The 26,141-nt window shown below is 34.8% G+C and overlaps 7 protein-coding genes across 15 annotated transcripts in view; 3 read left to right on the top strand and 4 right to left on the bottom strand.

Annotated features, from left to right (window-relative positions):
* Positions 1-10: 10 nt before the first annotated feature.
* LOC126855808 (DNA-binding protein D-ETS-6-like) lies at positions 11-7,379 on the bottom strand. Of its 2 annotated transcripts, XM_050603778.1 has the most exons (5): positions 6,409-7,379; positions 6,053-6,304; positions 1,652-1,916; positions 1,076-1,437; positions 11-73 (listed from the first exon to the last, which is right to left on the bottom strand). In XM_050603778.1, the coding sequence occupies exons 1-4, from the start codon at positions 6,716-6,718 to the stop codon at positions 1,098-1,100; spliced, it is 1,167 nt and encodes a 388-aa protein (XP_050459735.1). In that variant the 5' UTR covers positions 6,719-7,379; the 3' UTR covers positions 11-73; positions 1,076-1,097. The 2 variants fall into 2 exon arrangements, with proteins under 2 accessions (XP_050459735.1, XP_050459734.1); XM_050603777.1 differs by lacking the exon at positions 11-73 and having other exon boundaries at positions 347-1,437.
* Positions 7,380-8,837: 1,458 nt separating this feature from the next.
* LOC126855813 (ER membrane protein complex subunit 7) lies at positions 8,838-10,571 on the bottom strand. The gene is made up of 4 exons (XM_050603789.1): positions 10,273-10,571; positions 9,928-10,186; positions 9,776-9,850; positions 8,838-9,630 (listed from the first exon to the last, which is right to left on the bottom strand). Exons 1-4 carry the CDS (start codon positions 10,470-10,472, stop codon positions 9,502-9,504), a joined length of 663 nt encoding a protein of 220 aa, XP_050459746.1. The 5' UTR covers positions 10,473-10,571; the 3' UTR covers positions 8,838-9,501.
* A 148-nt stretch (positions 10,572-10,719) lies between these two features.
* On the top strand, positions 10,720-19,695 carry LOC126855810 (RNA-binding protein 42). 2 transcript variants are annotated; one of them, XR_007688287.1, is made up of 6 exons: positions 10,720-10,954; positions 11,368-11,609; positions 11,685-12,059; positions 12,165-12,359; positions 18,850-19,136; positions 19,216-19,695. XR_007688287.1 is itself a non-coding variant. In XM_050603780.1 (5 exons), the coding sequence occupies exons 1-5, from the start codon at positions 10,914-10,916 to the stop codon at positions 18,972-18,974; spliced, it is 978 nt and encodes a 325-aa protein (XP_050459737.1). In that variant the 5' UTR covers positions 10,720-10,913; the 3' UTR covers positions 18,975-19,167. The 2 variants fall into 2 exon arrangements, 1 of the variants encoding a protein (XP_050459737.1); XM_050603780.1 differs by lacking the exon at positions 19,216-19,695 and having other exon boundaries at positions 18,850-19,167.
* Positions 12,366-15,677, bottom strand: LOC126855814 (uncharacterized). Of its 2 annotated transcripts, none has more exons than XM_050603791.1 (4): positions 15,291-15,677; positions 13,460-13,801; positions 13,049-13,293; positions 12,366-12,952 (listed from the first exon to the last, which is right to left on the bottom strand). In XM_050603791.1, exons 2-4 carry the CDS (start codon positions 13,687-13,689, stop codon positions 12,780-12,782), a joined length of 648 nt encoding a protein of 215 aa, XP_050459748.1. In that variant the 5' UTR covers positions 13,690-13,801; positions 15,291-15,677; the 3' UTR covers positions 12,366-12,779. The 2 variants fall into 2 exon arrangements, with proteins under 2 accessions (XP_050459748.1, XP_050459749.1); XM_050603792.1 differs by having other exon boundaries at positions 13,049-13,290.
* Positions 19,494-22,751, top strand: LOC126856054 (radial spoke head 1 homolog). The gene is made up of 6 exons (XM_050604233.1): positions 19,494-19,553; positions 19,694-19,913; positions 20,178-20,404; positions 20,606-20,722; positions 20,983-21,111; positions 21,734-22,751. Exons 1-6 carry the CDS (start codon positions 19,494-19,496, stop codon positions 21,926-21,928), a joined length of 948 nt encoding a protein of 315 aa, XP_050460190.1. The 3' UTR covers positions 21,929-22,751.
* On the bottom strand, positions 22,130-25,710 carry LOC126855811 (uncharacterized). Of its 6 annotated transcripts, XM_050603787.1 has the most exons (6): positions 25,531-25,656; positions 25,085-25,433; positions 24,891-25,001; positions 24,675-24,764; positions 24,501-24,602; positions 22,130-24,393 (listed from the first exon to the last, which is right to left on the bottom strand). In XM_050603787.1, exons 2-6 carry the CDS (start codon positions 25,326-25,328, stop codon positions 24,197-24,199), a joined length of 744 nt encoding a protein of 247 aa, XP_050459744.1. In that variant the 5' UTR covers positions 25,329-25,433; positions 25,531-25,656; the 3' UTR covers positions 22,130-24,196. The 6 variants fall into 6 exon arrangements, with proteins under 6 accessions (XP_050459744.1, XP_050459741.1, XP_050459739.1 ...); XM_050603784.1 differs by having other exon boundaries at positions 24,501-24,764; positions 25,579-25,710; XM_050603782.1 differs by having other exon boundaries at positions 24,501-24,764; positions 25,531-25,655.
* Positions 25,663-26,141, top strand: part of LOC126855807 (limbic system-associated membrane protein-like) — a 32,630-nt gene continuing 32,151 nt past the window's right edge. Inside the window, exon 1 of the mRNA XM_050603776.1 lies at positions 25,663-25,776. The gene's annotated coding sequence lies outside the window, so the exon portion shown is untranslated. The remainder of the gene's footprint in view (positions 25,777-26,141) is intronic.

Genomic DNA, 26,141 nt, shown 5'->3' with positions numbered 1-26,141 from the left:
AGCATGCGTCGTTCGTACGTTATTTCGATGATGACGTTCTAATCAATCGGCCGATAAGTTGGTAGAAGGACATCTATGAACATCGAATAAACATGTTATCGACGATTGGTAAAAAAATTTGACATGCATATATATGATAAAACATACGCACACATACATAATTGATGCTTCCAGATTGATCAATATATTTAACATTTTGCCAATATTGGTAATATATTATTAAAATGCTATTTAAGAATGATGTAAGTCACGAGAAATTGATTTATATGGAAAAAAAACGCAGTTTTTACTCAGATTTAAGAATACAATTAAATATAATTAATAATGATGATTACAAGTATTTCAATAAAAGTGTTCATTTTTTAGATTTTATATACATAATAGTAAGTATTAACTCTACATTATATAAATATATTCACTGGATAGAAAGTCATGTTTACAAAATATACATTTGCGAATACGCTTCTATCAAAGTAAGAGTAGTATTGTAGTTAGTAATTCCAATTATAGCAAAACTTGGCAAATCAAGTAAAAAAAAGAGCAAGAAGGATACGATATTTTATGCTCTTTCTCTTACAATTTTTAAAAGTTTAAAATATTTTGCACTCGTGTTTGGGAAATTATATTATATTAATATTAATTTTTAATATTATTATTCGTTACATATGATTAATTCAAGAAAACCTAGAGCTTTTGAATGCGAAAAAATATGAGTGTAGTGAATTGTTTATCCCAAATTATTTAATAAAAAAAATCTATTAAGATTTGATCACAGATTGTAATATATTACCAATTTTTGGGATGAAAGAAAATATCGAAACTTGCTGGTGCATTGTTTCAATATACTTAATTATTCAAAATTCTGAGTCCCCTTAAATACGATATATCGAATAAGTATTAAAACGATATACCAACAAGTTTCAATAATGTTTCTTTTATTCCAAAAATCGACAATGATACATTGCAAATATTATTAAAAGAGAGAAAGAGAGAAGGATGAATAAAATATAATTTAATAAACACGAATCATTGTCCATTGCAATTGGCACTAATCGATCGATATAACCGCACGTGCCTAATAGCGATTGAAGACTATGTTATGTCGGTGGTGAACATCGATGATACGGCCAACAATAATGTGGTGGTGGTGGTGGAGGTGGTGCCGGTGGCGGTAGTTGTTGCGTGGACGACGTTGATTCCGATTGTAAGGAGGATTGTACCGAATGTTGAGACGACTCTACTGGATATAAACGATGAGTACGATGAGCTTGGTGATGAGGGTGACAGTTGCTGTTTGTCAAACGCGACGATGTTGATGCCTCCAGCGTCATAATGCCGGCTTGAGATTGACAAGCCATCATCAAACCATGAAAATCGAACTTGTAAGCGTAACGTTTACCATGAACTTTTGTCATTATATTCTTGTCGTAGTAATATCTGTGAAATAATATGTATTTTTCTCTTTTAACAATGTGTTACGTATACAACATTTCAAAATGTTAAAGTTACAAGTTTACATGAAGGATTTGTACGAAAAAATACGTGTAATAAAGGGCTAAAAATCTAGATAAAGCGAATACAGAAAAGGGATAAACAATGACACGATTCTTTTTGTATAAATCGGCGTTACGATACCCGCTTATCAAATTACCTTAAAGCGCGTGACAATTTATCGTAATTCATATTCGGCTTGCTCTTACGCTCGCCCCATCGACGCGCGACTTCGTCCGGATCGGTAAGCTTGAATTCCCCGTTCGAACCCTCCCACGCGATACAGGACGCGTTGGATGTATCCGAGAGCAGCTCCAGCAGGAATTGCCAGAGCTGGACCTGTCCGCCTCCGACCGCCCCCGAGCTGCCAGCTCCAGCCGTCGATCCAATCAGCGAGCAAGTCCGTTGGAGGAGGCTGAACCTCTCTATGAACAGAAAAACGAAATACGCATGCACCAAGCTCTAAGTTCTCGAGTCTCGAGATCGACTCGTTTAAACCGCAAAAGAGGAAGAGAAAAAGAGAGAGAAGAGCGATGGTTGTCAGCTTTCTCCAGTATATTTGCTTTCTTATTTTAACTTATAGATTTTTATTTTTTTTCATCTTATTTTTTATTATCATGTATAGACACTTATTGTTATATAATCATTATTGAAAAACAAAACTAGTAATAGAAATTACGGTAATTGATGATATGCGAAATTATCAATTCAAACTCGATTGCAAAAACAAGCGAAAGAACGGCAGTAATTATCTTATTCTACTTCTCTATTTCTTCGCGTCAGAATAAATATTGTTGTCGTGTATATATAATGTACTTATTTAAAATGTATCTGAAAGATTATACATGTTTGTATCTACGTATATATAAATATAAGTACAAGTGATGAGAGGCGCGCGTAAAGTATCTTCTCAACGTTTTAATTTCACTCGCGCGCTTAATCTTCAGTTTTTCTAAATTTACCGTTGTAAAGAATTGCAGCGGCCGAAGGATGCAATCTGGTGTCCTGCTGAAGATGTAGCGGATGCGTCTGAATTCTCCACATTACGCGCCGAATGTGATATTTTAGTTTAATCGCCTGTGCCATATAAACGGCGCTTTCGAAAACCAATAAATGACAATAGGCCCATCATCTCCGAGGTATCCGAAAAATCCGTCTCGTTCAATCAATGCAAATTGATTGTCTTGTGCTCTTTAAAACATCTGTTTGTCGTAATTTTTTCACATCTTCCTCTTGAGTGGAAAAAAAAATATATATATCACATATGATTTCTCTCTCTTATACTAATGAAATGATATAGAAATTAATTTCATAGAGGCTTACTGTGTAACGATCACATGCAGCCCAAATAGCTTCATTACATGAATCACGATGCATTCGCCACGATGTTTCGTGAAACGAACGGATACAGATTAAGGAAAATAAATCGACACCCATTTCACTGATTTCGATGACGCGTTACGCGATGATCGCGCGAATAAGAGAGGTCAATTGTTGGTGGATTGAGTCGATGAAAGAACATAGACGCATTCGGAATAAAACTCGCTAGACAGTGGACAGAGAACGACTGAGCGACCTTTGCCCCTGGTTATTTCAAGCCCTTCGCACCCCTCCCTTCTACTCATGATCTCGGCAAGTGAACGGAATACCTTTACACCCCCTCTCTTCTGACGTACCGAGCTTAGAGTAATCTTACCAGTAATTTCCATTTCTTTCGTTCTTTATCTTGGAATTTATACAAATATCTTCTCGATATGTTATGCATATGTGCAAATGAGTTGTATATAAATTCGTTTGATATTTCCTCTCGCTAATAATTCATTCAAGCGCTTCTTTGGAGAGTAATCTCTTCTTAAATTTCATTTCTGTAAACTTGTACATATATTTTATATTATTCTATTTGATGTTTTTATCATAAATATATAAAAAAAATATTAATTGCAGATTTCTCACCTCCTTTTTTTCTTAATATCAAAATATTAGAGCAAAAAATATCAAAATAATAGAATAAAAAATAATAAATTTAAATAGAAAAACTTATTATATTTAAAAAGACAAGTACAAAAATGATGGGCTGAAAAGGTTGTTAAGAAATAAACAAAAAATTCACAATATATTTGTGACTAAAATGACACGAATAAGTGTCGAAACATATATCCACTTATACCTATTAAAGATATTTTAATAATTATTTACATTCTTTAAAAAAAAATTATAAAATATTTGTTAACAACAACCATTTGTTCGTATCAGTCCATTATTTTTGTAAATATAGCCCATTATTTTTGTAAAAAAATAATTATATGCTATTTAATTATATACTTTTTTAAGAGGAAGCTAGTAGAGTTCAATTAAAATAAATCCATTTAATATATATTTATGTTTTAAATTGCGTTGCAATCTTGATAAAAAGATAAATTGCATTTAATTAATTGATAGAAATAGAACAAGATAAAGAAACGCAGTAAAAAATCAATTTTATTACTCTGTGTGTGTGCACAGCTAAATAAATATTGTCAATATTTGTTTCGACAAGAAATTATGACAATAAATAAAAAAAAAGTCATAAAATGAAAGAGTGTCTGTTTTTAATATACATCGCTTATATATTACAAATGTAAACTCGATGAAATTTATGCGAACGAGCTATACATACAAAATTTCATTTTAACATATTGACAGTTATGTTAAAAATGACACATCGAGAGCGAACGGACTCACAGTAGAAGGATACATTGATATTATACGTATGATACATATTATATACAATACAAAGTGTGCGCGCCGTAAACTCCGAACGTGTCGCGAGACGAGATATATATATATGTATATGCAGCGATATATGACGAAGATGCACGATGCGTAAAATTATCCCGCATACGTTGAAGATCCGGAGAATGTTTGCCGCTCATCACGAAAACAATATAGTCGCGCCCCGCGGTGAGCTTACCACCCCCAAGCCCGTTAGAGCTTGCCCCCAAAAGGAGGAGGGCAGAAAGAGGGGTAAAAGCGCGGGGTCGTGGCAAGCTCGTAACCCCTCGTGGCACCACCTTTCCGCTACCCTAAACACTCGATGGTTTATTCATGAGGACTCTCTCACCGCGATAACACTGATTCGTTTAATAAACGGCTGCTCCCGGGGTGAGATGGGCCGACGCACATACACAGAGAACAAGAGAAAGAGAGAGAGAAAGAAAGAGAAAGAGATAGAAAGAGAGAAAGAAAGAAAGAGAGAGAAAGCTGTAACGTTATTCAAACGGACGATATATCTCCGAGGCTTACGCTGCCACGATTCCTGCTACTTCTCACTTTTCGCTTTTCTTCTTTCGCATCCAAAGAGGGGTGCTCGAAAAATCTGTGCTCCGAAAAAAGGAGCAAGTATAGACAAAAGGAAATTTCTCTTCGTTTAATTTTCTCGTAGTTTCCTCATTTATGTATCGCACAGACGAGATCAATTCTATATCAAAAAATATAGAAATATATTTATTATTATTATTATACATATTTTTAATCGAAAGAATATTTTTGTTATAAAATATTTTCACCCATCGAGATGTCTTTTCGTAACTCGGTCTTCATTAAAGTGTGTATTCTCTCAATTCTCTTTGTGATATTTTCTTTTTCAATCATCTCAACTTCATATCAAGAAAATGCATGGACATTTCGACACACTTTTATTTGAAGAAGTTTGCTTTTTCCCTTCGGGTCACGCGACGTGAAGAAAATTTCCGACGAAACTATCCACACACATGTGACGATATCGGTATTTACTTTTCTACTGGACCGCGTTTATCTGTAATAGATCGCAGCCATCGTTAAAGCTTTTAGATAAGCTCGAGCCGGACTAAGATCGGTCCTCGGGGAACGGTTAGCCTTTTCCGGTCACTCTCCATCCAATCTTGACAGGTTCCAAGACCTCTATTAACCTTCTCTAAGCTTTACCGTAGATCATTTAGATTTATAGAACGAATTATTTTATTGTTAGATTTATTTATATCTTTCTCCTTTTTTATATTTATAATATTTTTTGCGTATACTATTTTACATTAACGTAATCGATAATAAAAGACTCAATCTAATAAGTAGGAGAGGAAAACTAATCTTGTATTAGTTTAATATACAGGGTCCGAACGAATAATATGTACAAACGGGCACAGGGTGATTCCTGATTGGAAAAAATAAGAAAAAAAAATAGAGTGAGATTTTGTCATTTGAGACTTTGTTTTCGAGAAAATTGAGTTTAAATATTCATTCCATTTAAATTCAATTTCCGGTAAGATATCATTCCCCGTGCGATGTATAATACTTGTAAACAACAATATTTCAAAATTATAGAATTCAAGAAAGAACAAAATTTTAGCAAGAAAAATTTATTCTTATCAATTACAGAACTGTTGAAATTGCCGTCTTCTTTCCCATTGACAGCTGAATAAAAACTAATTGCTCAAATGAAAAAAATACAGTAAAGCATTGTTTGTGGTACAATCAGAATAAGTGTTATACATCTTGTTAGTCGGTCGGACCTTGTATCTTTAATATATATATATCTCACTTAACTCACCAGCATTGTTTCCGTCCTCTTGTAATAAATCGGGAGTATATATGCCGGTCGCTTGTAGATGAAGACAGCCCAAGTGTCGCGCCAGAATGCGACCTCCCGTCCCGCCGACATTCTGCCAATCTTGCAGAGACAATTTCAGCAATTCCTTTCCGGTCGACGGAAGTATCATAGTGATCGGAGATTTTATAGAGAATGTCCGGGCACACCATGAGATCCATGAAGCTATGTGGCTGCAATTCCATTCCGACGGATCTGAAAGACGAATCCGAAATCATCGACACATGTTTCTCGCTCGCTCGTGATACACGAATTTAAGATGCAACTCGTCATTATTTCAACGCCGATTAGATATTCACCGAATGGCACCATGATTTGTTCGGATTCCAAGTGATCGGCATCTTCATTGTTGGAGTCATCGTCATTTTTTTCGTTGCTCTCCGATACAATTACGCGTTTTATATCTTCAACGTTATCCGCTTTATGCGTCAAACAAGTTTGTTTGTAATTCGATGATGCCTTTTTATTATCGTGATGTTTCGATCTCAATTCCGATTCCAAGTTCGATCTTGAGCCAGATGTTTCAGCCGATACAATGTCCGAATCTTGATTCATCGCTCGATAGAATTTGCACTTTTCTTTCGCAATTTCGTAATTCGTCGTTGTCATTGTATTTCATCAGGTTAGGTGATATCAAGAAGGAGAATTCTCACCGTTAATCGTCGTCGACCAAACTCCATCGGATGACTCATCCACCAGGAAATTGGACCTTCTCGAACAAAACCGCAACATTTAAAAACAAGATACTTTCGGTATTCTCTGTCTCGATTAGACTCGAATTAACGTAACACATTTCTATATACGCACACGGTGTTTGGCGGCAAGTCAAAATTGATTTGTCATTTTTGGCGCCACACACATATTTAATTATTCCAAAAATTTCACGAATTTCGCAATTCTTCGTTTACGACACTATGCTGCACTTTTTTGTATATGAAACCGCAATTTTTTTACACTTATTATCACAAATATTTAAACAATTATTTGATTATCTGCGCGAGATAGATCATTTTCAATTAGTTTTCTCGCTCGCGATGTAATCTTATCACAATATTACGTGCGTAATATCGAGTAATAAAACATATAGTTACGTCAAAATACGATCCTTCGATCTAGCCATCGTCGTCGATGTAAATGAAACGAAATCGCGAGCGAGGCTGAGGGTCGGGCTTCGCCAGGCAAATACGCGGCGATCGAAGACTCGATTGGCGAAATATGAATTCTCGGAATTAAGAGCCATACAGCTCAGCCACTCTCGATCAAGTTGCTTTCGGGTCCGTGCATCGTCGACCGCTGAATCACGCCCGATTGCTCATCTTAACTCTTACCTCTTTTTTTTTCTCCTTTTCTTCTTGCCGATTCCCACCGGTATATGATTAAGAGGATACGACTTTTTCCGCATTGACATTAATAAAAAGATAAACGTATCACACATCTTTATCCCGATCTTTCTTCTTTCGTCTCTATCAAAGATCGTGACGTTCGACAGATTTCATTTCGCGATACGAGGAAATATTTCAATGATAAAAATCAATCTTATTTCTGGAAATAAAGAGGGATCGCACATTTTTTGTTATACGAAAACACAATGATTGCTGTAGATTATAGATACATATATATATATATATATATATATATATATATATATATATATATATATATATATATATATATACATTTTTGAAATTCGCGTACGAATTTATTGTTAGATGATGCAGAATACAGAGTAAAAAAATATGTATTAGTCATTTTAGAAAGCGGATTTAGCGGATGTATAGATTACCTAATGCCAGCTAGTTTTTTATACGCTATGACTGCGTTTAATATTCCGAGAATATTTTTCTCGCAGCTGACTCGAATTGTACAGCAGATGCGTTTATTAACAGCTGTTTGAAACGTAACGTAAGGACTTGAAGTAAAATGCGAGACGGACAAGACAGTTTAACATTTACGGATAATTCGATTGCGCGAAAATTTATTTGAAACGAGACAGGTTATAATTACCCATAAACGTAATAAATATAGAGACAGCGCACTCTCTGTTATGATAGATAAAGGCCATTGCACGTTAAAAAATTTTAGTCGTAATCGTAAAGCCGTAAGTAAATCAATCAATCACAGTTCAAACATTCTTATTATGTTTAGAATGTTTGATTGTGATTGGTCAATTTTCTTATGGCCTTATGATTACGATTAAAATTTTTTAACGTGCAATAGCCTTAAGTGATACACATGTTAGAGAGAGCGCAAAATTTCTCTTTTCTATTTCTGTGTTAAGAAGAGAGAAGGCAACATTACAAAAGCTATGTTTCTCCTTCTAAACAACTTAGTGTTTGATCAGAATTTGCAGTCTATGTATATTTCATCTATGATATCGTTTTTGTAGCATGCTAGATAAATAAACGTAAGTTATCGCTGTCGATATATCCAAGATGTACTTTCATGAATTTGATAGTGATTTTTTCTTTCGAGAAAAATTTGAAATGTTTTTTCCGACATGAAATATCTCGAAAAAAAAAATACATTATTGTTGTTCATTCTTGGTTTTTTTTTAAATTATTTTATATCTGTTATATTGCTCTTTCACATATTGATTCATATATTTTTTTATAAGATGTTATGAATGCAAGATATAAATAATTATTGATATTAATAATATTGCAATGAAATAACAAGTAGAACATTTATAGTTATTCTATTCTATTGTAATAATTACAAAACTAAAGAATGGATTGATACAGCTGTTATTTATTTAATTATTTATGGTATTATTATACTTGTCACTTTGATTTACAAAATTGTAACAGTATAGAAACTGCAATATTTTATGTAAGACAGAATTATTGTAATCCCTCATAGCAAGGGATCAGTGTAAGAAAGTACAGCAAGATTGTCATTACCATGTAAAGTGAAACAATTATATTATATCATTATTGTGACTAATATTATACATCATATATCAGTTTTTTCTACTTATTCTATAAAATTTCCTTCACCATCTTACAAAACTTGGGGAGCAAGTATATGCACAATTATATACTACTAATACATATTACTAATAGTAAATTAAAACATTGCTGATGTCTTACTGTTCCCTTGTTTACATACATGTAGCAAAAATGCAATTATTTTTGCAATTGTTAAACTACAAGAAGTTAATTATATATTAACATTAATTATATATATATTAACGTTAACGTTAATTATATATTTTCAAACTTGTAGTTTAAAGATTTGGTGCATTAACCATCATAATCTTACACAATATTTAAGCAATCAGAACATTTTTCTTTTTCTCAAGAATGTCCTGCTTTTGATGTTAATGTTCTTATATATTTTAACGACTAGAGTAAACATGTACATACAATCATCTACAGACAATAAATAGATTATTATTGTCTTTTCTTAGCAGCTTTTACAGCTTTTGATTTTTGCTTCTCTCCTCCAGAAAGAAAAGATGTTATCACTTCAGACATTTCTGGCATATTATAAATAGTGAGATTATTTAATTGCTCCATTTCCTACAAAATGTATATAGTTTGTGAACAAATAGAAAATGTATATACTTTGTCAACAAATAGATTACATAGATCATAATAATTTATATAAACAATATTAAATTATCATCATTAACTATTCTTTTCTATATTTTATAAGATGTTTTACCTTTCTAGTTTCAGGATCGTTCATAATTTTTGGCAGGATCATAATCAGTACAAGCGGTAAAACCATCATTAAAACCTAAAAGAAGAAAATGCAATTTTTAACAAAATAATAAAATACGTATGTTGTATGCACATCGTCAAAAATTTCGTTACCATGGGATTGAATAAGAAGTCTGTCATCCGCCATTGTTCTCTAACTTGGAAGTATCGAAACGGTGCTAAAGGTCTCATTTTCAATGGATAAGGTACTTGAATCACTTGCGATGTTTGTATCAAGTTTACTTTACGAGCTCGGAATTTTCCTTTAGAATTAATTTCCACCCTGACTGGTTCGTAAACATAATTTGGATTTACCACTTCGACCATATACGATCCCGATGGGACATTCGAAATTATAAATGTACCATCTTCTCTAGAATGATGAAACGTATTTGATTAATAAGTGATTAACATAAAAACTGAATAAATCTGTGTGAAATATATGTGTTATAATCATACCTCAAAAAGCCATAATGTTCACCACCGTTGGCCATTACATGCGTCATGAGCTGCCATCCACTGGAAGCAGCGTTGTCCCAGGGAAATACTTTTCCCTCGATTATGTACAGATCGGTAGACACGTCCTCTTCATGTTCCGCAATTACGTATCGTTCGCATAAATTAGCAAAAATAAAGAGCAGGTACAGAATTTCCTTCATAATGAATGCGAGCGAATGATCGTTATAACCTCAATCTCAACGCGACCATCGGTACATTAACGTTACCAACGTTTATCTCAGTTTATCTATTCACTTTTATCTACATCCGCGGGTAATATTGATTGGTTCTAGCAAAAGGTAAAAGCCAATCACGTTCGATTGCTATCGCGCAGCTTTTCTTTTTTCGCATGCGCGAAAAAGAAAGCCATCTACAATATTGCCTACGCATAGGATGCGCAATAGCCAATGCGCATAGCTGCGCGTTAGTCAATCGTTAGTACTGAGTGTTTAGGTGCTAGGTTAACCGACTCGAAATAATATTAAAGTTATTGTTTCAATCGCTTCATTAAGGAAGTATTAATTTATCGAGCTTGTCGCGAATTTGCGTGAGATAGGCGCTAGAATTGAATAAACGTTTTTTGAACGACGGAGCTTACAAATATGGACGACAAACTTCGACAAATGGAAGATGAGATGAACAGGTATAACGCGACTTAATTTCGAATTAAGTTGTATAATTCTGTAAATCTTTTTTTGCGATTATAAATTATTATGTATTATATAGGTTCATCTAAATTACATTCATTTTTCATTAGTTTTTTTATTCTGCACATGTATGTCTGCTTATGTACTAATTCGATGTAGTAACGTAATAAATTACATTTGCTCTGTGTGTGTGTGTGTATGTGTGTGTGGTGTGTGTGTGTGTGTGTGTGTGTGTGTGTGTGTGTGTGTGTGTGTGTGTGTGTGTGTGTGTGTGTGTGTGTGTGAGTGAGAGAGAGAGAGAGAGAGAGAGAGTACAACACATAATATCTATTTGCGGGAGATTGAAAATTTTATTGACATTTTTTTCAAGTTTTACACTTGATTAATTCTTTAAATGTAAATTGAATAGATTTGAAGCTGAAATCGGAGGGCAACTTGTAACACCAATTGTACGACCAGTGATTGGAGCGAATACATATAATCAAGTCGCTAGACAATTGGAGCAACATGAGCTTCCCACACCTGTGGTTGCGGCAGCTGCAGCAGCGACATTGGCTTTTCCTCCAATGATTGGATTCCCTCCACCGCCACCACCCCCACCTCCTCCTCCACCTCCACCAATGTTAATTCCTCAGCAAGTAGCACGACAAGGTAAAGATTGCATACATATCCAAGAATAATGTGATAGAAATTTTTTTACAATAGTATGATAATTATATATTACAGGTACAGTTCCCATTACAACGTATTCTTCACCTGCACAAATAAGTAATCCATATATATCAAATATGGTTGATCCATGTCTAAGTGCAACACCAAAAACATACGATTCTACATCAACGCCAATGATCCATCCTGAAATTATTGAGCAAATTATTAATACAAAAATACCTGAAGACGAGGGTAAAAAGAAACCAAAAGTAAAGGGTGTCAGCACAGCTGCTGAATTAGCTATTAGTCAAGGAAAAGCAAGTTCTATTATGGCTAACGCTAGTGCAGAGGAGAGTCATCCCAAGGGTAAAGGAAAGAAAAATAAGAAGATTATAAGAACAGCTGGTGGTCAAACATGGGAAGATCCTTCTTTGTTAGAATGGGACGAAGGTTAATAATACACAATCTAAAAGCAATTAATAATAAACACTATCTAAGAAAACTACTTACTACTCTCTTTTAGAAAATTGTATTCTAACAACATTTATATTGCAGATGATTTCAGAATATTTTGTGGGGATCTAGGAAATGATGTCACTGATGAAATGTTGGTGAGAGTATTTGGAAAATATCCTAGTTTTCAAAAAGCAAAAGTAGTCAGAGATAAACGGACAAATAAAACCAAAGGTTTTGGATTTGTGTCTTTTAAGGATCCACAAGATTTCATTAAGGCAATGAAGGAAATGAATGGTAAGTCAAGTATTTATTTTTTTTTTTTTATGGACTGCTTGTATTGGACAAAATTTTTTTTTAGTTATAATACGGATATTTTTATGTAGCTTTCAAATGTTATCGCTTGCTTAATGTGAATGCAATATGTTTAGAATTTAAAAGTACAAATTTGTTATGTGAAATGATATATTAAAGAAAATATTATCTAAAAAAAGAGATGTAAAAATTACAGTCTCAAGTATTAAAACGAATTGATTACAATTATAAAAAAATATTAGCAATTACATTAAGAAGCTATTTGTACATTTTTAAAATATAAAGATCAATATATTTTTCTCTTTCCTTTTTCTTTTTGCTCTATCTCTCTCTTCTCTTTTCTCTCTTTTCTTTTTCGTCAAGATGATATTTTGATATTGAATACATCATCGTTATTCGTTTCTATTTCCCGAACGGGCCCCAACCATACGATATAAAAAGCTGTGGTATGGTCCAATATTGTCTTCTCGGTTGTACAGTAGATTGACCATTTCGTGGAGCGATGCGCGAATTAGGATGTTCTACAAATGTTGTTGAACTTTCGGTCGTCATACCGGATTCTTGCCGTTGAGATGCTAAAAAATTATATATTGTGAAAAAATTATATATTTTGTTTTTTTCGTTATTTTGTAATAAAATAAATTAAAAGAAGTCTTCGCGTTAATGCTTACCCGATGTTGTAACTGCGTGATTTGATCGTGGATTCATGTACAGTACGGAAAACGGCATGCCACCGGCGCCCCAGCCACGAGACATAAATACATCCTTCTTCATGATTTTAGTCGGTATCTGTTTATTAATAATTGGCAAGGGCGCTCGAACTTCTCGCCCTATCTCTTCCGACATGCTACCTTTCCACGATCTTAACATGATTTCGGATACCGGGTTTGTAACTTGACGCCGAGATTGCAATCTGCTAAATACGAAAAGACATATAAAAATGTTAACGATTATTAAAAATGTATGACACAATTATTTTAATTATAATAATAATCAATTAATCGCAAAAAGTATACGCGTAAAATATGCAAAATACGATTTGACGATGGAAAAAAGTGAATTATGTACGTTAGTGTACACACCTTGAGATATCGCTATCTTGTTCGGATACAATGACGTTGTTGTCATATGTTCCTGATTTCGGTAACCATCCCCAACATTGTCCATCGGAGGAACATGCTGCCTTTATTATAGGTGCAAAAACCTTTTGGTTCCAAGTGTTTTTTGCATCTAATAATGGCGCTGCATAACCCGTCATTGTACACAATATATTTAATATGAATATCAAGAGCAATCTAGAAACTATCTCCATACTTATTGGATATTTCGTATTTGTGACACTTGAGCGTGTCGTACAATCAATTTCTAATTATCGTCGTAATATCGCTGCGCTAACAAAAAGTTGCGTTTCCGCTCGCCTTTGCCTAAAAAAATAAAATAAAATACAGATAAATTTATATAGCTGATTATACGAAAATTCAACAAACATATTCTCCGCGTATGATCGATTTAATTTGAAAATAAAAGATGTAACATAGGACAACTAACTTATAATATAATATAAAACATAAATAAATAGCATATACACGAGTGAAAGAAAATTTCACTAAAATAAACCACTACATCATCTGTTTATATATCTATTTCTAAAAATTGTACTTTTTTTAGCCCGCTTTTAAAATAGATAATTCGTTGTAGGCCGTTCGCTTTCTGTGATATTTTGTTTCCAGTTTTATTGAAAGATGGATGAGACAAACATCGCGAAGGAACGTCCCCGGGAATGTTGGCATAATTTTAGCATTCGAATTCTTTTCAAAGTGACGTTTACGACGAAAGTAATGTCAAGGAACGTAAGGAGACGCGTAAGGAAGTTTTTTTGATCGTGCTTGTGATACACCATGAGAGAACGAAGAGGCTCGATTCGATTAATCATTTCGCAATGATGACTTTGTCGACAGAAAAGTATGCTGTTTACGTTCTGCCGAGAAATTTCTGCAACAGTTGATACTATTTATATAATGTTATTCCTAATTTTAGCGCCACGCTAAAACGTATACATACATACTCGCGTGCGACACATGATGGCAAGTTAAACGATCTTGCGATAGAGAAGAAAGATGTTACTTTTCAATGTTACGTCTAAGTGAAAGAGGACGGCAAAGCGTCGCGAAACATCCGGCTTCATAGATGCGCGATGACATTTTTATGAGAGTGACGAAATATGCGATGCATACGATGTGTCATTAAATTTCGGCGTTTCTTTTTCTTTCACCGCCATGTCATATTATATTTTTAAATATTATGATTTGTTTATTATTTTTATAATTATTTTTATAATTTGTGTTCATATTTATCTATCGCGTGGCGCGAAAAATACATGATCGTTTACGCGAAATTTTCTCCTCACTAGTTTTATAGCAAACAACTCTGAGCGGAGGCATTAATTTGTTATATATATAAAATATTGAATCAAATCGATAAAACACAGTTAAATACTTATGATACTTTATAATATAATGATATACATTATCGCATCCGTACTTTATATATAATTATCGCGTGGCGGTATAAACACACTTCTATATATTATTGGTAAATTTTTTTTCGAAATTATAGTTATGGCGAAATCGTAACAACAAAAAATCACATTTTCTTGCTAATATATATTATACGATTTGAACAGAGATGAATTTGGGAATCATCGTGAGAGCTTGATAATTTAATGAGATAAAGGCACGTAATATAATTGCAGTCCAAAAGAAATATCTGAGAAAAAATAAATATATATCGTGGGATTGGTACTCGGGCAATGAGATCGCGTTTCGCAAAAAATTTCTTGTAATCTGTTTTACACTTGGTTTTTTTTAGGTAATCAAAGAATAGAAAGAGGAGAAAGAATAGAAAAAAACGTACCTTTTCGGAATACGTGGATCGTTCGTTCGTTCGTTCGACTTTCGCATCCACTTCCTCCGCATACACTCTCGGAATGAATTCGGGACGGAACCGTATTGACTATACACTCGGTTCCCGGTTAACTGTTGGGGTAGATGCGACCAAGTGCGAGGGAAAGCCGAGCGTTCCGCTACTCATTCAACAATCCCTACCCTCCTAGTACGAATTCTCATAACACCCCACCCCCTCTTCGCGACAACCAATCAAAAATCTCGCGGTGGGCCGCGCGAGTCCAGCAGTTTTTTATTTTTTTATTTTTTTGGTTTGCTTATTATCATTATTTCTCGTCCTCGCCATCGTTATTGTCATAATCATTATCAATGGGATTTTCCCTTTTTTTCTTTTCCATTTCAGACGGATCCCTCGCGCAGACAGGACGAATTAGAATGATTCAGTAGATCTTTTAGATATTGTATATCTTGTGTGATTTACACAAGTTTATATCATCTAAATTTCTAGATGTTATGCCGAGTAATAATTTTAAAAGCACAACTTGAAATTTTCAAATAGCTTTTCTCAATACCTTACAATAATTACAACACAGATAACTAAACATATTTAACAAATTATAACACAGCAAAAATTTAGTTTTACTTTGTAGTATTGTGACACATTTATCTTTTGCAATATGAAAAAATCGCGTTGTGTGAAAAAAAGAAGTAAAAATATGAGATATATTTCAATACGTGTTCCATTAAAGATAAACAGCTGATAATTAAATTTGTAACGATGTAAAATGAGATATGAGGCGTATGATTCCTTCGGATTACGCACAATTACTCGAATATTTCGAAAATCCAAAACGAGAGTAGGCAAGGAATGTTGTAAATTTGTGTTATTTATAGTCATTTGTCAAGCTATACCCTCAATTTTCGATGCCTGTAACGATAATAAAATGCTCGCGCGCGCTTGAAAGATCGCTGACTCATACGGTGATGAAGATACGCATGAAAATTTGTCGAAATTTCGTATTCGCGGACGAGTACGTGGGATTTTGTGGAAGAATTTATCGCGCAACGTGGAATGCGTTCCCCTGTCATATAATGTCAAAGGAATCGAGGTCTCTCTCTTTTATTTGAAAATATCCTAGAGAATATTATATATCTTTAAAATATTTTATGTAAAATGTAAAATAATAGAAAGAAGGGAGACAAATTTTATATTATTTATATTAAAAAATAAAAATATATAAAAGTAGAGAAAGAGAGAGAAAAGATTGAAAGAGATTCGCATTTACTAAGGGATATATCGCGAAACCGAGTAGACGCAACAAGTAGTTTGAACGAACGAGCGAGTGAACGCGATGCCAGCAGGTTGAGGATATCGCGTCTATGTATACATGTATAATACACACATGTATATTTATACATATAAAATAATATTATACACGAGGAGAGAAATTTTGGATATGATGAACGATAGAATGGATATGTGATTCGTGGTTGCTCGAGGTACTTGCTGAACCAAAGACTAATCGATGGCTCGCAAGTGCAACCTCGCACTACGCTGATCAAACTTACACAACTGATCCATGTTCTCCTCTCGATTACGATGATTTTGTCTCGAATAATTTCCAGTTGAATGTTGCTTAAATATTTTCTACACTTCTATATTGAAGATCACGCGAATATTTTTCCATCTTTTAATATTAACATTACAGATTGAGTAAAATTAGTAACATAAAATAACATTTCAAAACAATAGTGAAATAGGATATCTCTTTTATATTCTCGAATCGAGATATGATACGGTCATGCAACAAATGCGATGTTTGTGACACGTGCAGTGTCCAACTTTTGCAAGAACGCGTGCAAACGAGAAAGTAATAATACAATTTTATTATACTTTATTGTAATTTTTACATCCTGTGAACAGTTTAGTAATTTAAAGCGTGATAGAATGGAAATGGTTTTATTTTGCATCATTTACACGAAGAAAGTATTATAGTAAAAAAGAATAATATAATATTTGTAATTCTGAAATATAATAACATATAAAAGAAATGACGCGCGCAATATTTTGATTCAATAATATTATATACGTATTATATTTTATAAAGTATTGTAATTATTTATATTAAATATTTTAATTCATTTTAATCGTTAACAAACAATACAACAAATTATAATATTTACAATTTTTATAGTAATAAATATTCTTTAATGTCATCATATTCTTAGCTTTACAAAAAATGTTGGAAGGAAATGGGTTTTCCTTTTTTGCAATATAATTTGTATTGTAAAATCTCCGTGTAGAAGCCGCAAGAAAGTGACAAAGAGTTCGACGCGTGGGCGATCGAGATTGAAAGAGAGAAGGAGAATGGGAGGACCGAGGTCGTAAGCCCCTTCGACGTAACGCGTTCTCTTTGGCGGAATTTCTCATTGATGCTCGGCTATTCGAATGGATATTTTTGGCGCGCAAATACTATTTCGCGCTCTCAGGATATAGCGTTCAGTTTTTAAACGTTCTTCGAGGGTATAAGATACGAAAGATACATAAAGTATGTTAGATACCGCGTATGGCATAAAATGTCATGGTATGGTATATATATTATATATAATGTACTTTGTGCGATGAGATCGATGACGGTGGAGATTTCTATTTGCTTTTTAGATCGCAACTCTATAATGCTTTTAAGTTCTTTGTGCGCCATCGAAAATTTGTCGGGTATCCCTTTATAATCATTGAACCGTAACACATCGTAACGTCCGGAAAATAAAGGAAGGAAAAATATGAGGAAAGTTAATTCGTGTCGGGTGAATGCAAGCAAATGCGAAACGAATGAATAAGTTTGTATGATTATAACGTGAGATCCCTCGTTTTATTTATATTACATTTTTATTATTTATTATTGGAATTTTTATCACGAGACGGGTCATAAGAAGAAAAAAAAATGCAGCTCGAATTTGCAACACAAATTCTGAATTTTAATTACACGAGTCCTTGACAAGTTATTTAAGTTGTGCGTTTATAAATTTTATCAATATCGGTATTCTCTCTCGTTGACCTTTCCAAGAAAGATACTCGTCGTAGAAAATTCGAAATTGTGAATGGGATTTTGAGAAGGAATGAATGACGCGCATGCAATACAATCCGCGAATGGATCGATTCCCCCTATTCCGTTTCCTTCTTTCCGGAGTATATATATTCATACGAGACGGATAAGAAAACGGCGTGAGAAAACGTGATGTCGTTTGTCACCTGTTGCAGTCTGAAAGCCGATAAGCTTAGCTTTCTGTTGCTAGTATTACATTATTGTTGTAAAGCTTCAGTGCCGTATGTAGCGATCGCGAACTAACAATAAGTTCTCACTTGTCAGATATATGATTTGTATACGACGTAATAGACTTTATATTCTGATTGAGCTAAAATGTGAATATTTATGATTACACAGGCAGTCGCAATGTATATTTTTTAACAGATCATGAATAAGGTTGGACTCTTGATATATGACGGCGAGAGGATAGCGAAGTTATTGAAGAAATTTCAAAATAATCGACCATCGTGTTATTTGTTTCAGGACGATATGTAGGATCGCGTCCGATTAAACTTCGAAAGAGCTCCTGGAAGCAGAGGAATCTGGAATCTGTACGGAAAAAAGAGAAGGAGAAGCAAGCATTGATTGGTCTGCTTACTGGCCGATGAAAGAGAGATAAACGAGATCAAATATTCATTATTAAATTGTTTATCGATATCATTGTTATTGATAATCATTGATAACTTCTGATTGCACAAGAGAAGAAGCATAAGAGTCATGAATACAATTACGAGGATGATATTCACGAGTTTCATCATCATTTCGCAAAAGTATATGTCAATAAACTCGCATAATTACAAATTCTGTTATATCTTATTTCTTGATATTATTGTGTAGGAATCGTTACAGGGTATTTTCCTCTACAAAATAGACGATTTACAATGAAGATTCGCTGCTGTCATTCAGATTGTGGATGAACATGATACAACGTGCGATAATACTGCCATACCGAATTTTTTCTGCATATATTGTACGTACTACATACATATACATTATAAATGCCAATAAAAGAAAGGACAATCGGCAGATCGATTAGGACGCAAAGATTGAAATTTAGACTGATTTAGAGTTACGCCAGGTTACGCGAGGGCGAGTGACAAAGCGAGTGAAAAATATATATACTTAGAATGGAAGAAACAGATCGGCATCTAGGCGAACATGGAGAGACTGAGATTGAGCCACTTGGGGTAATGGGAGAAATTTATCAAATAAGATTGTTATATCGATTAGGAAAAAAAGACTGCGTTAGCGTTGTATACGCTGATTTATTCGATATGTCCAAACGCGTCATTCGCGCTTGATGATCTTTCTATGAGAACGATCACAGGTATACGAAGGCGAAAGAAATGAGAATGGCGAAAGACACGGTAACGGGAAGGCTTTACTGCCGAACGGCGATATGTACGTTGGCCAATATCGTGACGGGCTTAGAGACGGTAAAGGTGTCTACGTGTTCAAAAATGGTGCTCGGTATAACGGCGAATGGAGACACGGATGCAAATACGGTCAAGGGATCTTTTGGTATCCTGACGGAACGCGATACGAAGGTACGCGCAAGAATGTACAAAAATAGGATCCGAATCAGACTCGAGGAAGTCGGGCATGTCGCGATATGCGTGTGTCTCCACATGCGTATATCCATGCAATTATTTTTATATCGCACGTCAGAAATCTAGAAAAGAACCGCGTACGAATCGCGACATATCCATAAGTTCCGATGACACGTCAGCTTCAGCGAGTCGAACGCTTTATTATTAACAAATAAGATTTTCTATTATAAGTAAAAATTATACAGAAATGTTAATCTATAGGGGAATGGAAACGCGACGAGAGACACGGCTTCGGCGTTTATTATTACGCTAATAATGATATCTACGAAGGCTCGTGGAAGAAAAATCTTCGCCATGGTTTGGGAACGTATTTATACGCTAATACAGAAACGAAATTTATGGGCACGTGGGTAGACGATCGCATGCAAGGACCTGGGCAACTCGTTCACGAGCGTCATCGTTTCCATGGTTTTTGGAAATCGAATGTGGTACATGAAATATACAAAATAAAAATAGAAAAAAATATAATTGCACGATGTATCGAAATTGACGCGTTGTATATTTACAAATCTCGCGAATAGAATGCGATTGTTTCGTTAAATAAGACCTAATTGTAAGTGTAAAAGATTCATACATTGGAAAAAACACCAAGTGAATTAAAGAGAAACGTTACCGTATTCTGATTGTAGCCATACGGGCGCGGTTGCTTCACTTTCGAAAACTTGTGCATGCAACATGGTCATTACATACATATGAGAGATCCTGCATATGACCAGGCTTGGATATATACGGATAAAATTGTGGAGGTGAAATTTTCTATCTAAATCTTATCTAAATCAAATGCGGACTGAATGCGTATTTAAACGAGATGTCATTCTTCATCGCTAGACAATCTGTTTTTTATGATATATATGTTGCTTATTATTAAAAATATTATTATGAAATAAATTTTTTTTTTCATAATCTACAAAATAAATACAGAGGCTATCACGGCAAAGCTTTCTCAGCAAACATAATAGGAAATGTGATTGTTCTTTAACAAATTTATTATATTATAACGATACAGAAAGGCGATGGGGACAAGACAGAAGAACCGTTTTCCCCAAGGGGTATTCTGCCGGTATGGCGTGCTCGTTGCATCACACCTTACAATCCGGAGTTATTGCCACCAGAAGCAGTACCCTTGCGAGAAGAAGTAAGTCGCGTTAGTTTTTGATCGAGGATTCAAATTGCTTCAAGTATATTGCATATTTAATTGAGTCGTTTTAACGTGCATTGCGCACGACGCTCCTCCAAATCGATAAAATTCCCGATGAGAAAAAAAGAGATTTTTAGAATTTCGGAGCATGATACGTAGATGCATTTGTCTCGTTCGGGATGATATCGACACGTGGATTAATATTGGAAAGCGCGAAATGGTAATTTGCGCTCTATATCCGGTTGTCTCTTCTCGGTGAAGATTTTCTTAATGCTACTATGTCTACGTCATATCGGAAACGGAAACGATTCTTCCGGATTAAAATGAATTTTAATCGACCGCATTTTGTCTCAAACACACGCGCGAGAAAGATTAGAGGAGTATCCGGTCGCTATTTCCAGCGCATCGCCAGACTTCCGTCAATCATTAATAGAATTACGATATCCGGAGGTAGCTGTCTTTCTTTTCCGTGTTTATGTCACTTTTCATCGCTATGATATACATCACCGGTATCCGGTTACGGCACTTGAATAAAACCTTATATATACATATATATATATATATATATATAAACAAAAAAAAACATGCGTCTTGTGATACAATATCATCGTTCATATAGGATTCAACGGAATCTTTGATTTTGATTGACAAAAGCGACGATGATTTCTGGCCAAAGATCGAGCAAGACTTGGATTATATTGAAGGAGATCACGAACAATATTATCAGGATTATACTGAAGGAGATCCCGAAGAATATTATCAGGATTATGCTGAAGGAAATCACGAAGAATATTATCAGAGAGAAGAGCATTGACGCATTGACACATTTCGCACTGACGCTCCTTAAATGTTTGAAATTGCAAACTGAATCGATCAATCAATTGGGTTACCATACATTATTACCTTATTCTCCGCATCCTTATCAAATGTCATTAATTGATATAATTAAATTAAATTAAAAATGTTCTTATATTTCTTCATATTTTGCAAAACGAAATAAAAAAAAGCAAGTGCATGATTTTAAGCGCTTTATTTAAGAAATTATAACAACGAATATATGTGTGTGTGTATGTGAGTGTGCATGCGTTCTTGCCACGCAAAACGTAGGAATATTATTACATTGTTGGAAATCATATAATATCATTATAATACTTGCAATAATTATAATAAATGCGCAAGAGCGATACAGTATTCGCTCGATCGATAGTCCTACATGTCGTACGTTATTTACAATTTGTTAGTGCAGTGTCGAATTTATTAGTCAGAGTATGGTGATTAGTGCACACAATCGAATTATATACATATCTTTTTAAGATGTTTACGCGAAATTGTAAAAGCACAAGCTCGGTTATTGTTGTTCGTTGCGCGCGCAAGCCTGTTTGAAGTAATCCTGTAAAGGATGTGTCGCAGATACGATTATATTTCATGTCTAGGTCCATATACTTATTCGTACATTTATATCTACATCCTATGTTTATTTTTTTATACTCAGAATAATTACGTTTACAAACGTAAGGACTGAGGGAGGAAGACTAAATTTCAGTCGGAAAGTTGATAAAGTCATACGAAAAAGTGAATGAAACGGTGATATTATGTATATGTATATAAGTATGTACAATAATATTCATAATTCAACACTTGGTAATACAATTGTTTAATGAATCATAAAAATTCACCATATCAACATTACGTCATGTGTTGCACGACGCGACGGAGCGTGTTAATTTTTTTTTTTTCGAAAAAATAGCGAGCTCGAACAATGTTGACGAATACTGCCGTTTTTTATAGTTCTTATAAGATAGAGACATTTTGAACAAAAAAGACATGTATATCGTATTTTTTTGATCGCATGTTACGCGACTTACTTTTTTTTTATAGAAAAACGAATCGTGCAATCGTATTGAGACGTAAAGGTCCAATGGAGATTAGAGGCATAGAAGGACGGAGGAGAGAGGGCAGAATAAATATATAGAAATTGTCACGCGCAAGTTCGCAGTCTTTTATCAATAAGTTACGAGCAAGCGAAATGCGTATGTTATATGTAGTCAAGTCCGTAAAGTGCTTAACATAGATAAGAAGTATATCGAGAGAACGATGTGCGATGACTAACATTTATTTATTGTAAAATTATGTTAGACCGTCGTACCAAAGCGCCGCTGTATAAGCGTAATGCGAGTCGCCGCGAGTTTGCACTAACTGGACAAGTTTATAACGAATTTAATTATAAACCGTAGTGCGCACTGACGCGAGCAACACTTTGTGATAGCAAAATACTTTGGTCTGCGACTCCGCGTCCACTTGGCACAAGATAAAAAAATTCGCGAGTAATCCGCGAAATGTACACACAGCCGGTCGAAGTTTTACTTTGCTTTCTCTCGCTTTTCCTTCGTTTCTTCGTCGAGAGGCTATCAAGAGCGAGAGACAACTGACTTCGATGTATCGTATTATTTTCTCCGATTCTCTCATACAATGTCGCGACAAAAATTGAGTAATTACGAATAATCGCGCTTAGTCATGAATAATCATTTGAACGATGACTTATTTGAAATGCGTACCGTGCGTGCGCATTTGCACGCGAGAGTATTTTATGTGCGTTTAACGTGCCAACGATTTCCTTCGAAATAGTCGTTTAAGCATCTCAGGTACGTAAAAGGTGGACGAAATTTTTGCGCCCTTTGCGAAGCGACTCTGTGAACGATGTTGTGCCATTCTTAGCGAGTGACTTTTCGTCACTTTGCTCCTAAAAATTAGATTTCTCTCCCGCTTACGTGTATATATCCGTATTTATATACACACAAATCGGAGCTATCCATATTTAAACTCTTTGTAGCTATAATATCCAATATCTTTAGAAGAATGAGCACCTCTTTTCTTTTCGTATTTATCGATCACGGATCGGGGAAGAACGGATTTACATCTCTCATTTTCCATGAGAGATGGAAAACCATAAATATGCTTTGTATCCATAACGGATTTTTTTTTTTATGATCGATAAATACGATTGTATTGTTAAATATGGAAGATCCTAGATGTATGTCAATTCGTAGATGTGTATACGAAACGATTAAGCCACATTGAGATCTCACATCAAATCTGGCGGTGGTCTCTGAAACGCGATGCTAGCTACGGAAATACTGCACAGGCCGGCCGTTATAACACCCAGGCATATGTAGACCGACGTAATCAGCCAAAAGGCGAATAAGTACAATGTCTTGTTGCAATACTTTCCCAATGCTGGATCATAATTTGGTTCGTATTCTTTATATACCCACATAGAACCTGTAAAATAATCAATTTATCAAATATTGTTGCGAATAATCGATACAATCAATTTAGCGAATCTAATGACAAGCTATAATTAAAAAAGTCATAATAATGCAGTATACCAATAATGAACCATCCGAGCATAAAACAATTTATCAAAGTCTGTGTAGGCGATTGTCTGATTCTTTCTTCGTCTCTTTCCTCTTGACGTTGTCGTACTCTAGCTGACAAAGTTAACAATTGTTTAAATACTCCAAATCCACCGCCTACTAACAAGTATACGGGAATGTATTCACCCTGTGGACAGTCGTAAAGATACAGTCCACCAATCACCATCATGCAAATTGGTACCACTATCGTTACTCCAAGAATGATGGTACATCCGACTGGAAAATATCAATTTGTTCATAATACATACAATTAATATATAACTTCTGAAATATTTTACAAAAGAGAATTCCCTCTATAAACATGTATACTGATTTGATAAACTCCATTAAAGTTAAACTTACTTGTACCCAAGAGTAGGAAAACGATATTTTTCAGAAAGTCGAATATGCCTTTGGATATTTTACGAGCTTCTCTCATACGACCAAATAATGAATCGTAAGACGGCGGTGGTGCTGAAAGAGATATCCCTTCGCTTTACAGAAAAAGTGACGAGATGCAAAACAATGACAATGAACAGAAATATTGGAGACAGTACCATTTGGATCTATCGCTTCCTCGTACGAGGGTGGCGCGCCGCGTTCGTTGGTCAATGTGGAGGGATGTCCGAGAGGCAAATTGATATTGTGATAAGACGGCGGTGGAGTGCAGCAGGTCGATGTGATTTGTGCGCTCGTACCAGGATTGACACTCTCCGCCGTTGGAGTACTCGCGACGTGACTTATCGAGCTCAACGGCATTTCCTCTCGTATGGCACCGGTCGTCGTTCTATTCCAATACATAAGGCTCGCCGTTCCAAGGACTGACCGAGAAGACACGAGAATCCGTTCTCGCTGTTCTGTTTACGTCAGTTTACATTGGTAAACTCACTGGCGTCTGTGTATAACCTATAAAAGTCAGAATATACTTTCTCGCGCGAGAGAGAAGTATGCGAGGAATGCGAGGAATTTCGCTATTTTATTCACGAAAATTCGTTGCTCGTACATTTACGTCGCTTCGAGTGAATAAATGATGAGAGTTTTAAATACACACGTTTCGTACGCGTTAATGTTGTGTTGTGCTCTTGATGTTTCCTTCCTTTTCAGATGGTGGCGACGTCGGCGTCGGCGTCGGAAACAATCGAATTCGCGCAGCCACTCCGGACGGATCACGAATCGTCTTCGAATCACTTATTATTATGAAGGTTTCGATTAGAATAGATATTCTCGTCGCGCAGCAGACGTCCGTATGGTATGTATCACATATATGCATTTAATTAATTTTGCATGCAATGTACGTCCGCAAACACCTAAAATATATTCACCTTGACTCGAGAAATGTGCGAACACCTATCAAATCACGCGAAAAACGATCATATTAATTTTGTATTAATTCGTTCTTAGCGTATATATATATATATATATATATATATATATATATATATATATATATATATCATTGAAAGCGAAAAAAAGTCTTTAAAAAATTCTCATTCAAATTTTAAAAGTCATAAGTCATTAATCCCGTCAAAAAAATCTGTAAAGTAAAAAGTGAAAAGAGATATATAGCTTACCTTGTCGCTTTTTTTATACTTGAATGTTGCTGCAAGTTTTTTC

The sequence above is a fragment of the Cataglyphis hispanica genome, chromosome 17 (assembly GCF_021464435.1).
Source record: "Cataglyphis hispanica isolate Lineage 1 chromosome 17, ULB_Chis1_1.0, whole genome shotgun sequence".
Lineage (NCBI taxonomy): Eukaryota > Metazoa > Arthropoda > Insecta > Hymenoptera > Formicidae > Cataglyphis > Cataglyphis hispanica.
The sequence above is the reverse complement of the archived record's forward strand: the minus strand, read 5'-3'. Positions and strand labels throughout refer to the sequence as shown.

Excerpts from the sequence above, each read along its gene's own strand:
- LOC126856054 (XM_050604233.1), top strand. The coding sequence starts at position 19,494 with ATGGAAGAAACAGATCGGCATCTAGGCGAACATGGAGAGACTGAGATT. Across the intron at positions 19,554-19,693 it reads CTGAGATTGAGCCACTTGGG|GTATACGAAGGCGAAAGAAA; the intron begins GTAATGGGAGAA and ends GAACGATCACAG. Across the intron at positions 20,405-20,605 it reads GTTTTTGGAAATCGAATGTG|CCATACGGGCGCGGTTGCTT; the intron begins GTACATGAAATA and ends TTCTGATTGTAG.
- LOC126855813 (XM_050603789.1), bottom strand. The coding sequence starts at position 10,472 with ATGAAGGAAATTCTGTACCTGCTCTTTATTTTTGCTAATTTATGCGAA. Across the intron at positions 10,187-10,272 it reads GAACATTATGGCTTTTTGAG|AGAAGATGGTACATTTATAA; the intron begins GTATGATTATAA and ends TCATCATTCTAG. Across the intron at positions 9,631-9,775 it reads ACGATCCTGAAACTAGAAAG|GAAATGGAGCAATTAAATAA; the intron begins GTAAAACATCTT and ends TACATTTTGTAG.
- LOC126855814 (XM_050603791.1), bottom strand. The coding sequence starts at position 13,689 with ATGGAGATAGTTTCTAGATTGCTCTTGATATTCATATTAAATATATTG. Across the intron at positions 13,294-13,459 it reads CAAGATAGCGATATCTCAAG|CAGATTGCAATCTCGGCGTC; the intron begins GTGTGTACACTA and ends TTTCGTATTTAG. Across the intron at positions 12,953-13,048 it reads TCACGCAGTTACAACATCGG|CATCTCAACGGCAAGAATCC; the intron begins GTAAGCATTAAC and ends ATAATTTTTTAG.
- LOC126855811 (XM_050603784.1), bottom strand. The coding sequence starts at position 25,328 with ATGTATTGGAATAGAACGACGACCGGTGCCATACGAGAGGAAATGCCG. Across the intron at positions 24,765-24,890 it reads TTTCCTACTCTTGGGTACAA|TCGGATGTACCATCATTCTT; the intron begins GTAAGTTTAACT and ends GATATTTTCCAG. Across the intron at positions 24,394-24,500 it reads GCTCGGATGGTTCATTATTG|GTTCTATGTGGGTATATAAA; the intron begins GTATACTGCATT and ends ATTATTTTACAG.
- LOC126855808 (XM_050603778.1), bottom strand. The coding sequence starts at position 6,718 with ATGACAACGACGAATTACGAAATTGCGAAAGAAAAGTGCAAATTCTAT. Across the intron at positions 6,305-6,408 it reads ACAAATCATGGTGCCATTCG|ATCCGTCGGAATGGAATTGC; the intron begins GTGAATATCTAA and ends TTCGTCTTTCAG. Across the intron at positions 1,438-1,651 it reads AAATTGTCACGCGCTTTAAG|ATATTACTACGACAAGAATA; the intron begins GTAATTTGATAA and ends ATTATTTCACAG.
- LOC126855810 (XM_050603780.1), top strand. The coding sequence starts at position 10,914 with ATGGACGACAAACTTCGACAAATGGAAGATGAGATGAACAG. Across the intron at positions 12,060-12,164 it reads TTTGTTAGAATGGGACGAAG|ATGATTTCAGAATATTTTGT; the intron begins GTTAATAATACA and ends TTTATATTGCAG. Across the intron at positions 12,360-18,849 it reads GGCAATGAAGGAAATGAATG|GACGATATGTAGGATCGCGT; the intron begins GTAAGTCAAGTA and ends TATTTGTTTCAG.